This window comes from Thecamonas trahens (assembly GCF_000142905.1).
Source record: "Thecamonas trahens ATCC 50062 unplaced genomic scaffold supercont1.15, whole genome shotgun sequence".
Lineage (NCBI taxonomy): Eukaryota > Apusomonadida > Apusomonadidae > Thecamonas > Thecamonas trahens.
This window is the reverse complement of record NW_013657665.1, coordinates 493,563-507,723: the sequence shown is the minus strand read 5'-3', so window position 1 is coordinate 507,723 and position 14,161 is coordinate 493,563. Positions and strand designations below refer to the sequence as shown.

At 66.3% G+C, this 14,161-nt stretch overlaps 7 protein-coding genes across 7 annotated transcripts in view; 5 read left to right on the top strand and 2 right to left on the bottom strand.

The window, feature by feature from the left end:
- AMSG_02635 (uncharacterized protein) overlaps window positions 1-4,277 on the top strand; it is a gene marked incomplete at its 5' end in the record, with an annotated part of 4,616 nt that extends 339 nt beyond the window's left edge. The window contains 2 exons of the mRNA XM_013904082.1: window positions 69-852; window positions 891-4,277. Coding sequence (XP_013759536.1) covers window positions 69-852; window positions 891-4,262 — 4,156 coding nt within the window. The remainder of the gene's footprint in view (window positions 1-68; window positions 853-890) is intronic.
- A 141-nt stretch (window positions 4,278-4,418) lies between these two features.
- On the top strand, window positions 4,419-6,201 carry AMSG_02634 (sphingosine kinase 1). Its single transcript, XM_013904081.1, has 3 exons — window positions 4,419-4,576; window positions 4,809-5,320; window positions 5,344-6,201. Exons 1-3 carry the CDS (start codon window positions 4,435-4,437, stop codon window positions 6,166-6,168), a joined length of 1,479 nt encoding a protein of 492 aa, XP_013759535.1. The 5' UTR covers window positions 4,419-4,434; the 3' UTR covers window positions 6,169-6,201.
- Window positions 6,202-6,247: 46 nt separating this feature from the next.
- On the top strand, window positions 6,248-7,416 carry AMSG_02633 (carnitine/acyl carnitine carrier; the record flags this gene model as incomplete). Its single annotated transcript, XM_013904080.1, has 2 exons — window positions 6,248-6,292; window positions 6,508-7,416. The coding sequence occupies 2 exons, from the start codon at window positions 6,248-6,250 to the stop codon at window positions 7,414-7,416; spliced, it is 954 nt and encodes a 317-aa protein (XP_013759534.1).
- AMSG_02632 (uncharacterized protein) lies at window positions 7,358-9,051 on the bottom strand (the record flags this gene model as incomplete). Its single annotated transcript, XM_013904079.1, has 1 exon — window positions 7,358-9,051. The coding sequence occupies one exon, from the start codon at window positions 9,049-9,051 to the stop codon at window positions 7,444-7,446; it is 1,608 nt and encodes a 535-aa protein (XP_013759533.1). The 3' UTR covers window positions 7,358-7,443.
- Window positions 9,052-9,207: 156 nt separating this feature from the next.
- AMSG_02631 (uncharacterized protein) lies at window positions 9,208-10,064 on the top strand. Its single transcript, XM_013904078.1, has 2 exons — window positions 9,208-9,419; window positions 9,691-10,064. Exons 1-2 carry the CDS (start codon window positions 9,240-9,242, stop codon window positions 9,850-9,852), a joined length of 342 nt encoding a protein of 113 aa, XP_013759532.1. The 5' UTR covers window positions 9,208-9,239; the 3' UTR covers window positions 9,853-10,064.
- A 115-nt stretch (window positions 10,065-10,179) lies between these two features.
- On the top strand, window positions 10,180-11,456 carry AMSG_02630 (uncharacterized protein; the record flags this gene model as incomplete). Its single annotated transcript, XM_013904077.1, has 1 exon — window positions 10,180-11,456. A coding segment is annotated over one exon (1,030 nt), but the record flags the coding sequence as incomplete, so codon positions are not given.
- AMSG_02629 (deoxyribose-phosphate aldolase) lies at window positions 11,271-13,947 on the bottom strand (the record flags this gene model as incomplete). The annotated part of the gene is made up of 2 exons (XM_013904076.1): window positions 11,271-11,286; window positions 11,387-13,947. The coding sequence occupies 2 exons, from the start codon at window positions 13,945-13,947 to the stop codon at window positions 11,271-11,273; spliced, it is 2,577 nt and encodes an 858-aa protein (XP_013759530.1).
- Window positions 13,948-14,161: the final 214 nt, after the last annotated feature.

Here is a 14,161-nt window from a genome sequence, read left to right as displayed (position 1 = left end):
TCCCCTAGTCCCCCCCCCCCCCCCTCCCGCCACCCCCTCCCTCACTCCTACCCCGTGTGCGGCAATAGTGACCTCAAGCAGTCGTCGTCGCAGAAGCAGGACGACTCGGAGGCCGAGCCCAAGTTTGTGATGGGCGAGCCCATCCCGCTCCCTGCGGCGCTGCTGGAGCAGTACGACTACCTCGAGTACAAGTGCTTCATGGGCGTGTTCCCGGAGATCAACCGGGCGTGGATTACCCGCGACAACCACATCTTCCTCTGGAACTACAACGACGGGGCTGGTGCAGACTTTGTCTCGTACGACGACCTCGACCAGGTCATCATTTCGGCCGGGCTCTGCAGGCCGAAGGCTGGCGTCTTCCGCGACGAGATCCAGTGGCTCTTGGTCCTGGCCACTCCTGTCGACATTGTCATTGTAGGCATGTCGTTCGAGCACAACTCTATCTTTGGTGAGCTGACTCTAGTCCCGACTCCGCTCACCATCCCGTCCGACAATGTGAACATCACCCACATCCGCGGCACCGTCGACGGTCGCATCTTCCTCACCGGCCGTGACGGCAACCTGTACGAGCTCGAGTACCAGGAGCAGGACGGCTGGTTTACCCGCAAGTGCCGCAAGCTCAACCACTCGCAGTCGCCGCTCGCGCCGTACGTCCCCTCGTTCCTCCGCCTGTGGAAGACCCTGCCCATTGTCGACATCACCATCGACCACTCGCGCAACATCCTGTACACCCTCTCGGCGGCGCTGCCTGACGAGCCGGCAAGCTCCGCCGGCGCCTCGCGCCGTTCGTCGTCGACGCCGCCGGTCATCACCGTGTGGGACCTCGGCGAGCTCGGCAACGAGCTTGTTCGCGTCAAAACCTCTCGTCCATCATTGCCGACGCTAACAAGAACCTGCACTCGGTCATTGGCGTCGAAGATGCCATCGTCTCCATCCACGCCATTCCGGTCACCGAGTTTACCGACGTCCACCTGGTCGCCGTCACCCGCAAGGGCATCCGAATCTACCTCTCCACCTTTGTCTTTCGCGGCAACCGGCCGGTCCCGTCGGCGCGCCCGCAGACGCTGCAAGTCGTCCAGGTCCGGTCGGCCCCGTCAGCCCCTGTGCCTGCACCCCGCCCTGGCGCCGACATGTACCGCGGCCAATACTCGTCGTTTGCTTCTCACAACCAGTCTGGCTTCAACCACCACGACTACAGCGCAGGACCGTCGGCGAACCGTCAGACCGTGGTCCACACCGCGTACCACTCGCACGGTGTGTTTGTCACAGCCTCCTCAGTCGACGCCCACAAGGACCGCGTCGTGTGCGTCGGCGACGCGTGGCGTAAGCTCGCGGTGCAGTCGTACAACGGCAAGTTTGCCAACTCAGGCCAGACCTCTGCGCTGGAGTTTCAAGGTCGGACGTGGGACGTTGCCGAGGTTCCGATGTCCATCTTGATCCAGCGTGACCAAATCTCGGAGCTCGCGCCATCGTACGCGTATCTCACTCGTGACGCGTCCAAGTCGCTGGCGGCGACCGCGAGCTCGGGGGCGGCGACAACCAATGCCAACGCCCGCAAGCGGCGGCAGGAGGCCGGCGCTTCGCTCTCTGTGGCTCAAAACCGCACGTCTGCAGGCATGGCGGCGGCGGCGGCCTCGGCTGCCGTCCGCCACCCGGCCGCCAGCGGAGCCGGTGCGAGTTCATCAGCGACGGGCGTTGGATTGGCGGACGCCGCAGGCTCGTCGGGCTCGTCGTCGCTCAACTCGCTCTTCTGGTCGCTGTTTGGCAAGACAGCGTCGACGAGCGCGACGTACGTCCCGCTCCGGTCGCGGCCCAACGAGCTGGCGACGCAGCACATTCTGCCGGCGCGCAAGTTTGTGCTCCTCACCAACCAGGGCCTCAACGTGGTGATCAAGCTCCGCCCAGTCGACCTGCTCAAGAACCTGCTTGACGCCACGCGCGGCGATCTCGACAACCCCTACGTGGTCAACTTTTCCAACCATTACGGCGCGACCGAGATGGTTGCCATGTGCCTCATTCTCGCCACTTCGAGCATCTCGTCGGCGGCGCCGGCGTCGTCGCTTGCCCTCCGTGCTGCGGCACCGTACCTGGACATGGGCTCGCCCACTCGCGGGCGGACGTCTCTCGCCCGCGGCTCGCTCTCGGCGAGCGCGCCCGACAGCAACATTGTCCGCTACGCCACGTCGGCAATCTTCAAGTTTGGCCGCACTTCGCTGGCGCCCGACACCGGGACTAGCGGGCACGAGGCCACCAGCTCGATCCTTGGCGGCGCCGCCGCTGCCCGCACCGTCCAGTTCTCGAGCGTCCACGATGGACTCTACCGCTACTTTTCGCGGCTGGTCAAGCCTGTCTGGGCCCTTCCGCTCACGTACCGGACGTCGACCAACTCGACGGCGCAGTCGCTTCAGCTCGAGGCCCCGCAGTACGCCGAGCTTGAGCGGCAGCTCTCGACACTGCGCGCCTTTATCGCTGACGAGCCGCGATTCCTCGATGTGTCGGCAGCCGTCGAGAGTGACGAGCCAGCGTCGCTAGTCCGCTTCCAGCAGCTCCTCAACCGCACCATCGAGGCCGCAGCCTTCCTGCAAGTCCTTCTCCGCTACAACCTGCCCGCGCTCACGGTCGCCATTCCGTCGGAGCTCTCGAACCGGCTCCGCCAGCAGACCTTTGCCTCGCTCGTTGCAACGTCGGAGGGCAACGTCGTGGCGCGTGGCCTCGTCACCGAGCTCATGCGCATGGTGGCCGGCGACGAGACTACCGACGAAATCTCGCAGGTCATGCACCGCCGGTGCCCCTCGTTCTTCTCCTACGGCGACATGCTCCGCTACAAGGGCTTTGAGCTGCTGTACAAGAGTGAGCAGGCCAACTCGGCGCGCGAGCGGACCGAGCTCCTCGACACCGCACTGCGGCACTTTGTCAAGGCGGCGGCAACCATCGAGGATCTCGACTCGGTCACCGACCGCTTTCGCTTCCTCCGGTTCTACACGGGGGTGCTCGACCTTGCGCTTGCCCGTGCCCAGGCCGTCGACCCACACGACCAGGCGCTGCAGTACGTGCTCGGCGGCGTCAACGTTCAGGTTGAGCAGGCGGTCAAAGACGCTTTTGACGCCCGCTTTGCCGCCTACAACGCCGTTCTCAACACCCTCGACGAGCTCCTCCGCCCGGCGGCTCGCGCCAACCCGACGCTCGGCCTCGCGCCGCGCCCGCCGATCGACCCGGCCGACCTTGACCGCGCCCGCGCCCACTTTGTGCAACGGGCCGTCGCCTCGCACGACGAGCTCTTCCACATCACGCTCTACCGCTGGTACATCGACCAGGGCCTTGTCAACGAGCTCCTCTCGCTCAGCTCTCCGTACCTCGAGAGCTTCCTCGTCCGCTACCCGGAGCACGTCGACATGCTGTGGAACTACTACATCCGCAACTCCAAGTTCCGCCAGGCCGCCATCATCCTCGCTCGCCTTGCCGAGGCCGTCGATCCGCCGGTTGCGCTCCAGACCCGCATCCAGTACCTCGTCCGCGCCATCAAGTGCGCTTCGGCCGAAGCCACGGACTTTACTGACGGTGAGTTCCTCCACGAGCTCGAGGAAAAGCTCGAGGTTGCCCAGCTCCAGTCGCAGGTCCTCGCCGAGCTCGAAGCCAAGAACGTCGGCGCCGAGGTCGGGGCGCTCGCCTCGCGCCTCCTTGACATCTCGACGCTGTACAACGAGTACGCCGACCTGTACAACCTGCATTGGTCCTCGCTCGCTATCATGCACACCGCCTCCGGCCTCGACGACTCGGAGCGGAGCCAGCGGGTCAAGGCCATCTGGGCCGCCATCGTTGACCAGGCGCTGCCTGCATCCAGCACCGCCGACCGTGCCGAAGAGCTCGCCCGCCTCCTTGTCTCGGCCGGCCGCAAGTACTACCCGCAGTCGTCGGTCTTCCGCATTGACGACCTCACCGCTCTCCTCGAGGCCCGCTCGCTCGAGGTCGGCGTTCCCAACCGCCTCTGGGTTGTCGACGCCCTCATCGCCGTTGGCGTCCCGGTCGAGACCCTCTTTGCCATCTACGACCACCACTTTTCCGCCCGCTCGCCGCCCTGGCAGACCCGCGACGGCGAGCTCCATCTCGTCCACATCCTCGTTGGCATCTTCCACCGCGGCCTCGATGCCACCGCACACCGCGACGACATCGAAAAGTACAAGGCCGCCGTCGGCGCCTATGGCGAGGACTCGATCGAAGTCGTCCAGCTCCGTCACCAGCTCGACCAGCTGTGCTCCTCATAAAGTGAACCTCCTCTGACTCGTACCGTAGCATTGGGGGCGCATCATTCTGTCTGGACGGCAGTACCGTCCGGACAGAATCATGCGCCTCCTTCATTGGTTTTGCCACGCCACGCACCCGTCTTCTCCTGCCCTCGCTCCCACTCTAGCCAGCATCATCCAGCTCGCGATAGACATGGCAGCAGCAAGCATGAGCGACACCATGCCCAGCGGCAGTGAAGCCTTCCTGGCCTCCACAGTCCTCTTGGGCAGCATCCCACACTACATTGTGCTGACACAACGAGCCCTCTACACCACCAACCTCACCACACGCTCCGGTACGTCGCCTGCCTGCCTGCCCTGCCTGCCTGCCCTGCCTGCCTACACCTACACCAACCCACTCACACACAGACACATGCAAAGAGTCGTGCATCCCGGCATGCGACATCCTGGGTGCAAAGCTGGTGGCTGGTGCCGCCTCTACAGGTGCGGGTGCGGCAGCTGACGGCAGCGGGCGTGCTCGTGACGGCACAGCGAGGCAAGACACACGAGAAGGTAGGGGATCTTCAGACGTCCTCCGGGGCGAGAACCCGTTCTCACCGTTTGGGGCCTCATCAGCAACGGATGGAACCGCCAACCCGCGGTTTAGGCTCTACTGCATTATCGACGACGAGCGGCGAGGCGGAGCGCGATCGCCGGTGCAGTACGAGCTCGAGGTGCTGCACATGCCGCAAATCGACGCTCTGGCGGGAGGAGACGGCAGGAGTGGCGTGAGTGGCGGGGCGCTCGAGGCGACGAAGCACTGGGTGACGTGCCTCAACACGGTTGCCCGCGACGGTGTGCTGGGCGATGACGAGCCGCTGCGGCGGTCGGTGCTGATTCTCGTCAATCCGTTTGGCGGGAAGAAGAAAGCGACGCAGACCATGGTCGACGAGGTCATGCCCATCCTGCTGGCCTCGGGCCTTGCGGTCGATGTCATTGAGACTCAGGCGCAGGGCCACGCGGTCGAGCTGGCGCGGACGGTGGATTTGGATGCGTACGACGTCATTGCCACGGCGTCGGGCGACGGCCTGCTCCACGAGGTCCTCAATGGGCTGCTGAGCAGGACGGTGGCGCCGACGGTGGCCGCCGATGTTTTGACGCCGTCTCACTGGCGGTCATTCCGACGGGCTCAGGCAACGCGCTCGCCAACTCGATTGGCGTCTTGACAGCCATTGACGCCGCGTACACGCTGGTCAAGGGCAAGCCGCGGAGGATCGACGCCATGCGGCTTGAGCAGCCCGAAGTTGGAGTCAGCATGCATGCGCTTGTGCTCTTCGAGTGGGCGCTCGTGGCTGACGTTGACTACTACTCGGAGCAGCATCGGTGGATGGGCGACCTGCGGTTTGACTACGAGGGCCTCAAGCGCATCCTCAAGCTCGACAAGTACACTGCCGACCTCTCGTTTGCGTACTCGGCGCGCTACGTTGGCGGCAAGCTGGTTCTTGGTGCTGACGGCGAGCCCGAGTCGGGCGAGCTCGCCCTCGCCGACGAGGACTTTCAGATCTTTGCGCTCGCCAACTGCGCGTACCAGGCAAAGACAACGCAGATTACTCCGCTGGCGCAAGTTGATGATGGCACGATGGATCTCGCCTTTGTGCGGTCGATCTCGCGGGCGCAGCTGCTCAAGTTCTTCACCAAGGTTGCAACCGGCAAGCACGTGGCGCACCCGGCCATCGAGTACTACAAGGTCACTCATCTCATCCTCGATCCGCAGCCCAAGCCCGGGGCCAAGATCGGCGTCGACGGCGAGTTCATCGGCTACTCGCGAGTCATTGCAACCGTCGTTCCGCGCATGATCCCCTTTCTTATTGTCGACGACATGCTCCATGCTGTTGTCGCCGACTCTGCCCAGTCGGTTGCCGAGGCTGCTGCCGCTGCGTCGCACTGATGCCTGTGCCGCGGTGCTGGTCCGGTGCCAGTGCCAGTGCCAGTGCCAGTGCCACTCGACGCACGGACCATCTGCAGCCATGGGCGGAGGCAGTGGAGGCAGCCAGTCTGAGGCTGGACTAAAGGTACAACCAGGACATGAGTGAAGTCGACCAGAGTGTGGCTTTGGCGTGGGAGGGTGGGGAAGGTGGGAAGGGTGTTTGGTGTGTGTGTGTGTGTGGGGGGGGGGGGGGCGCAAGAGGGGGATCCCCCTCCACTCCCCCCCCTCCCCCCCTCCCCCGCATCCCCCCACCACCCCATCATCCTCCCCTTTTCTACACTCACTCGCTCTCATGCTCAGTTTGTGGCAGGGATTGTGGGCGGACTGGCAGTGGTTGTGTGCGGACACCCCATCGACACCATCAAGACTCGACTTCAGGTCGGCACGTACGCAGGCGATGGCGCCGCTGGCGCATCGAGCTCGGTCCTGGGCACGCTGAGAGCGACTGTGAGGCAAGAAGGCCTGCGTGCACTGTACAAGGGCGTCGGCTCGCCGCTGACGGCGACGCCGCCCATCTACGCCATCTCGTTTGCCACCTGGGGCTGGGCGCAAGACCGCGCCATCAGTTGGGGCATGACGGTCGGCGGCGACGACGCCAGCGATGGCGACGACGACGCCACGCCGCAGCTGACCCATGCTGGGCTGTTTCTCTCGGGCGCGTTCTCGGGCCTCTGCCAGTCATTTGTCTGGGGTCCGATGGAGCTGGTCAAGAAGCGGCTGCAGGTGCAGACGGCGGCGCCGGGTGGCGCGGCACAGTACTCGGGCATGATCGACTGTGCGCGGCAGATTGTCAAAGCTGAGGGCGTGGGCGGCCTCTACCGCGGCTTCCCAGTTGTCCTCTCGTTCTTTGTCCCAGCATGCGGCGTGTGGTATGGTTCGTATGATGTCTACAGGCGGCTGCTCAACTCGGATCCCGAGGCGCCGTCGACGCCGGCGACACTGGCAGCCGGCGCTATGGCGGGCATGTCAGCGTGGGGCATCATGTTTCCCTTTGATACTGTGGCGGCGCGGCTGCAGACGCAAGTTGCACCGGGCGTGCGGAGCTCGCCGGGCGCGATCATGCGCGCCATCTACGCCGACGGCGGCCTCGCCGCTTTCTACCGCGGTCTCGGCCCGTGCATGGCGCGGGGTGCCGTCGCCGACGCCGCCTGCTTCTGCGCGTACGAACTTGCGATGCGGGCCATGCGTTCACTAAGGGGGAAAGCGTAAACGGACGGCTGCACGCACGGCAGAGCGTCACGACCGCCCACTGCCGCTGAGGACAACGGCGAGGCCGACGCCAAGGTAGAGCCAGTTGAGGCCGATGAGCGAGCGAAGGGTGACTGTAAGATAGCGCCAGCCCACGAGCCGACATAAGTCCGGCAGACCGACCTCATCCCAGACGGTTGGGACTGCATATCCAAGACGAAGACCAGCACCATCGGCCTGCCGCCGCGAGACAAGCGAGCCGGCCCGGAGCCGGTACTCGCCACCCGAGTTGACGCCGGTTTGCGCCACGGCGGCGGTACCGGCCGTCGATGACGAAATGAGCGTGGCGTATGGGCCGACCAACAGCGGCGACTCGAGCTCCGACTTGACTGAAGTCAACGAGTCGTACGGCGAGCCGTGGAGGAGGTCGTCGTGGTACTCGGACTCGGAGATGTCGACCGAGCCGAACAGGTCGCGCTCGCGGACAAACGAGTCGTCAACGCCGATGTGGCCCGAGAGCGCAGCAGCAGCAGCGGCGGCGGTGGGCGTGGTGCCGAGCGCCGAGCCGTTGATCGAGCTCGGCGAGAGCGCCACCCGCGCCTGATCCGCCCGCAGCCTCAGCAGCTGCTCGGACGTGGGCGGGTTCGGGTAGACCCAGGTGCATACCGCTGCCCGATGCAGGAACCATGCCGCGAGGCCCGCTGCAGAGCCAGCCGCAATGGCTAGCGTGCCAAACACGGTGCCAGCGTAGGTCGACCGCGCCCCAGACGCATCCTCGCGATCGTCGGCGGGGACGGCGGCGGCAAACCAAATGCCGGAGATCGTAAAGACGAGGCTGAGGACAAAGCCGGCTGCACAGACAAGCCAGTACTCACCGGGACGAAGGTACGGATCAAGGCGACGGGCACCGCCGCGCCGCCAAAAGTTGAGCGTGGCAAAGAGGAGGACGCCGACGTGGATGCAGCCCCAGAGCATTTCGCCAAACGGCGGACCAGGCGCCATCGGCGCACACGGGCCGGCCGACGAGCCCTTGGCAAACTCGTAAGCTGTGCCCATAAAAACGCCCGAGGCCAGAAACTCCCACCCGTAGCCATGAAAGTACATGACGAGGCCGGCCGGCCCGGTCATCATCAGCCCGCGCAGCGACATGCCGACCAGATCGCGGTAGTACCGCGCCCAAAACGACCACCCGGGCTCTGGATAGCCCACCAGCCAGTCAAAGACACCATGGCGGACAACCGCCGGGCTGTACGACACCGGCGCCGAGCCCATGCCCATGTACGTGTTCCAGTCAGGGTACAATGCCACAGCGGTGTAGCCGCCAAGGACGAGGCCAAAGATGGCACGCTTCTTGGCGGCTTCCCACGACAGCGTCGGCTCGGCTGCGGCTGCTCCAATGATGCCGGTGTATGCTCCCACCAGCCACCGCCACCAAGCGTGCGCGTCGGCCACTACCCGCGTTCGCGTCTGGGAATCGCCTCCGGCGGTCGTGGCATGGCGGCTGCCCGTCGGGCCGGAGCACGGGTACCACCCACCACGGGCGCGGTTGAGCAGGCCGGCACAGACAACCGCCGCAACGGCAGCCAGCGCCACCGCTCCCCCGGTGGCAAGCGCCCGTCGTCCGCGGAGAGACTCGCCTTCTCGACCACCCAGCATGTGTGGTAGGTGGGACGGGAGGGGGGGGGGGGGTGGGGGGTGGGGTGATCACGATCGTGCTCACGACACCATGGCCAGGCGGTGGAGCCAAGCCGAGCCGAGTTGGGGCGACGGGCGACGCGCGACGGCGCGTCGGGTGTGGGGGGACGACCACTTCTCCCCCACTCTTCTCCCTCTACTTGACCCAGATGGCGACCACGACGACTGCTGCTGCACCAACAGGCGTTGCAACTCCGCGGATCAACGGCGCTTCGCTCTCGGCCTTTGTGGGCTCGCTTGTCCGTGTTGTCGGCGAGGTTGTCGACAAGACGGGTGCTGTTTCGCTTCGGACGTGTGACGGCCATACGGTGACCGTCCAGTCGCAGGACGTATGTGCCCCGTTTCCTCCCCCCCCCCTCCCTCCCCCCCCCCCCCCCCCCCCCCTACCGCCAGAGCATGTACCCCCCTCCCTTCTACCTTGCGCCTACCTCTCCCACCACTTCTGACAGGTGGTCGGCGGCGCTTGGGCAGGGGGCAAGGTGGCGGATAGTGGCGACGTAGATTCCTGCATTCCACGACCTTTTTAGGGCCGAGAGTAGAGCATTGACGACCGGCCGAGGGCACACAACCATTCACTCACCCCCATCCCCTCCATTTCAGCCGATGCTGTACTCGACCAAGTTTGTGGAGGTCATCGGGCATGTCTCGCCCGAGCTCTCCATCCGCGAGGCCAAGGTCATTCCGTTTGGCGACAGCTTCAACCTCGAGCTGTACAGCAAGGTGGTCGGCCACACCCTCAAGCACCGCGCGGTCTTTGGCTAGTCATCTCCGCCTCTCGACAGCCTCTCGCCCTTCATGCCATGTCCGAGCATGATCTGCGGCGGCGGCCTCGTCTGTTGCCGCCCGTTGTCGTCTGCTCCTGACTTTGTCACTGTTGTCGCGCCGCTGTTCCGCCGCTGCCCCCTCGCGTCCACTACCGCGCCACCACCACTACCCAGACACCTTCGACATCGATCCTCAAGTCATCCCCCCCCCCCCCCTCCCCCCCCCTCCAACCTCTACCCCCTCCCTTCCAGGTCTTCCCCTTCTCACAAACAAATACACCCAACCACCATCCCCCCCCCTCCGTTCCCAGGAGATCTTTGTGTGGTTGTGGAACTCGGCCTTCGGTTGGGGAACTCGCCCACTCTCGCCCACTTCTCCCGGACACCGACCGGGCTTCAACTTTGCACGGGAGGATAGGGGGATGGCACAGGCGCCATCTCCGACGCTCTTTCTGGCTACAACCCACGCCTGTGCAGAAGGGATCCGCAAGGCGGCGCGTGCGGCGCATGCTGTGGCTGTCACCCGCGACGCGCCACTCCCAACTTGGCTCCGCGACTTGGCGCGCTCGACGGCGTACGGCCTGGCCAGGCTGCCACGGCCGGTGGTGCAGAGTGCCGACGCTCTGGCCGCACAGGCGGGTACCGTCGAAGGCGGGAGCGTTATGTTAGATGCGGGAGCGGCGGCTGTGCTGGCGCTGGCGGCTGCAGGCTTGGCGGTCCTTGCCACCCGGCTCGTCCGGCGCTATCCGACGGCCGGATCGCTGCCGGAGCGGGCGTTTTCACGGAACCGGGTCATCCGCGGGCGGGTTGTGGGTGTGGCTGACGGCGACAACCTGCGGATTTACCACCAGCCGCCGCTGCTTCGGTGGCTGACCTCGGGCTGGACGCCTGATCTGACGCGCAAGCTCGGGGCGACTACCGTCCACATCCGCCTGGCCGGCATCGATGCGCCCGAGGCGCCACACTTTGGCCGACCAGGCCAGCCGTACGCCGAGGAGGCGCGGGCATGGCTGGAGGCGTATGCGTTGGGCAAGGCGGTCAAGGTCAAGCTACTGAAGCGCGACCAGTACGGCCGTGCCGTGGCGTCGGTCAAGGTGGACCGGCTGAGCAGGGCGAGCCCGGTTCCGCTCCCGGCGCTCTTCCCGTTTGCGTGGTGGAGCGATGTGTCGATGGCACTCGTCGACGCCGGCTTTGCCGACGTCTACACCTCGGGCGGGGCCGAGCACGACGGCCAGCTGGAGGCGTTGGAGTCTGCGCGCGACACTGCGCGCAAGCGCAAGCGCGGCATGTGGCGGCTGGGTGCGGCGTACGTCTCGCCGATGGAGTTTAAGGCCAAGCACAACGCAGCGGGCTGAGGCGTGCGCGGACGAACCGCTTACGGCAGCGCCATGTAGTGCGAGGCGGCGTAGTTGCGGGTCACGCCGTGCTCGATCTGGCGCTCGATATCAACAAGCAGACCGGGCGTGGCGCCGATGCGGAAGTTGGCGGCGAGCCAGGCAAAGCCCATCTCCTCGACGACCATGGCCATCCACTGGAGGGCGGCCTTGGGTGCGGCGATGCCGCCACCGATCTTGAGGCCTACAGTAAAGCCGGAAATCTCGTGGTACTCGCGAAGGGCGCGGAGCATGGTGAGTCCGACAGGCATGGGCGTGGCGGTGGCAGTTGGGGTCGAGCACACCATGTCGACGCCGGCAAACGCAGCCACGAGCGTGGCCTTGTACACGTCACGGAGCGTGGGAAGCTGATGGATGGCGAGGACAGCCTTGACTCGGACGTCCGGCCCGGCCGCCGCCACAAAAGTGCGCAGCTCCTCATAGAGCGCGTCCCAGGCGTGGGCGATGATGTGGGCGCGGGCGACGACGACGTCGATCTCGGTGGCGCCGTGAGCGACTGCGGCGGCCACCTCGCCGAGCCGCGAGTCCATGTCTGTGAGCGCAGCCGGGAAGCCACCGGCGGCGGCGGCGACGGCAACGCCAGCCTGGCCCGCGGACCTGAGCACTTGCGGCACGCGGTTGACGTAGACGCAGACGGCGGCAGCGGTGACGTTTGAGGCGTCGAGGCCAACCGCGGCGAGGAGGTCGCAGCGGACTGGCGACGCCGCCTTGGCCGCCAGCCGGCGCACCCGCTCATCGGTGTCGTCGCCCGCGAGAGTAGTGAGCTCGCAAAGCGTGACGGCGCGGGTCAGCCACCCGAGCTGGGCCGCCGTCTTGATGGAGCGGCGCTTGCAGAGCTCGGCCGCACGCTTGGTCACACCCGGCTTGTTGACGCGGACAGCGTTGAGCACGCCGCGTGCGGCCGAGTTGAGGACAATGCCGCTATTGCGGCCAGTCTCGCTCTCGCCAAGCGCCACAATGGTGGCATGCTCACCCTTGGGCGGCTCATACCCGGCCTCGCGCGCCGCTGCCGCCGCCTTTCGCGCCGCCTCGATCACCGCACGCACAGCCTCAGTCTCGGCGCGCGCAGCCTTGGTAGCCGGGCTCGGCGCCGTGCTGCCGCCAGCGGCCGCAATGGCGGACATCGAGTTGCGCGCACGCTTGGCAGCCTCGCGCTTGGCGCGTGCTCGCATCAGTGGCGACTCATAGACTGGCGGTCCAGCGAGCGTCTCGGTCGGCATGACCGGGGTCATGTTCCGCGACCGGGAGGGGCTGGCCCGAGCTGGCGAGTGGTAAGACGCCGCCGCAGACATGGCCGAAGTGTTGGCCTCCGACTCGTCGTCTGCTGGCTCGGCCATGGACGTGTTGGTGTCCGTGGCAGAGGCACCAGGAGTGCCGGGAGTGTCCAGAGCGTTGGAGGAGTTGGACGCGTCGGGAGCATCGGGCGCGATAACCTCGACCTCTTCTTCGGCCTTGTCAGCTTCGGCCTGGCGCTTGGCAGCGGCCTCGGCCTGACGCTTGCGGTCAGCCTCGCGCTTGGCGGCGGCTTCAGCCTGGCGCTTGGCGGCATCGGCCTCGCGCTTGGCCGCAGCCTCGGCCTGGCGCTTGGCAGCGGCCTCGGCCTGGCGCTTGCGGTCAGCCTCGCGCTTGGCCGCAGCCTCGGCTCTGCGCTGGGCTTCGGCCTCGGCCTTTGCCTTACGCTGGGCCTCGGCCTCGGCTTCGGCCTCGGCCTTTGCCTTACGCTGGGCCTCGGCCTCGGCTTCGGCCTCAGCCTTGCGCTGCGCCTTGGCTGTAGCCTCAGCCTCGGCCGTCTGCGCCAGAATTGCCTGAAGGGCCTCGCGCTGGCGACGCTGCTCCTCGAGCGAGTCGTCGAGTGAAGTGGCAGCGGCGGCGGCAGCAGCATGGGCAGCAGCATGGGCGGTGGCGCTGTCGCCATCGCCGTCATCGTCGCCATCGTCGTCGTCTGACTCGAGGAGGAGCGACGGGTCGTCCTCTGATTCGTGGAAAGAAATATCGATGACGTGCTCGTCCTGCAGGCGCGCGAGGCCGTCGCGGTGGCCAACAGAGAGCCGGTGGGCGAGGAGGCGCGACGACTCGACAACCTGGTCACAGACGAGGCAGAGTGCGGTCTGGCGGCCGTCGTGGTTGGCGGCGGCCTCTCGGACCATGACCTCATCCGAGTGCTCACCGGCAGCGTTGTGAGCCTCGAGCAGCTCGGGCAGGCCAAACTCCATGCGGCAGATGCCGCAAAAGGTGGCGGTGGCGAGCGGCGACGGCTGCGGGGTGTGGTCGGCGGTGAGGTCGAGCGTGGTCTCGGCAAACGAGACGCGGCGGACCGGCGAGGGCGAGGGCGAGGGCGAGACAGAAGGCGACGCTGAGTGAGCATGTTGCGGGCGACGTGGCGAGGGCGAGGGCGAGGGCGAGGCAGAGAACGACGCCGACGGCGACGAGAGCAGCGAGCCGTCCGAGTCGAGACCCGGCGACGACTCGCGGAGCGGAAGGCGGGCAATGTGGTTGACGCCGCGAACATGGGCGGCATGTTCAGCAGCGGGGATGGTGATCGAGCACACGAGGCAGGTGACCGAGGCCGGGCGGACGGTGTACGCCTCCTCGGCGGGCGAGATACTTGCCGAGTGTCCACGCTGCTCGACGTGTGTCGCCAGCAGCTCCTCTAGCCCAAACTCGAGCCCGCACCGGGCGCAGTACGTCTCGGTGTCCATGATGCGTGCGGGAGGGGAGGGGGGGGGAGGGGAGGGGTTGGTGCGTGTGAATGTGCGGGGGGAGTGTGTGTGTGTGTGTGTGTGTGCGGGGTTGGTGGGTGGGGTGTGAGGTGGGTCGGGGTACGGAGGCTGGGGGTTGGGTCGGCGATTTCTTGCAACGGTGATGTACTCTGCTCAAAATGTTTACATGCGCAAGCAGGGAGGGAAGATAAAG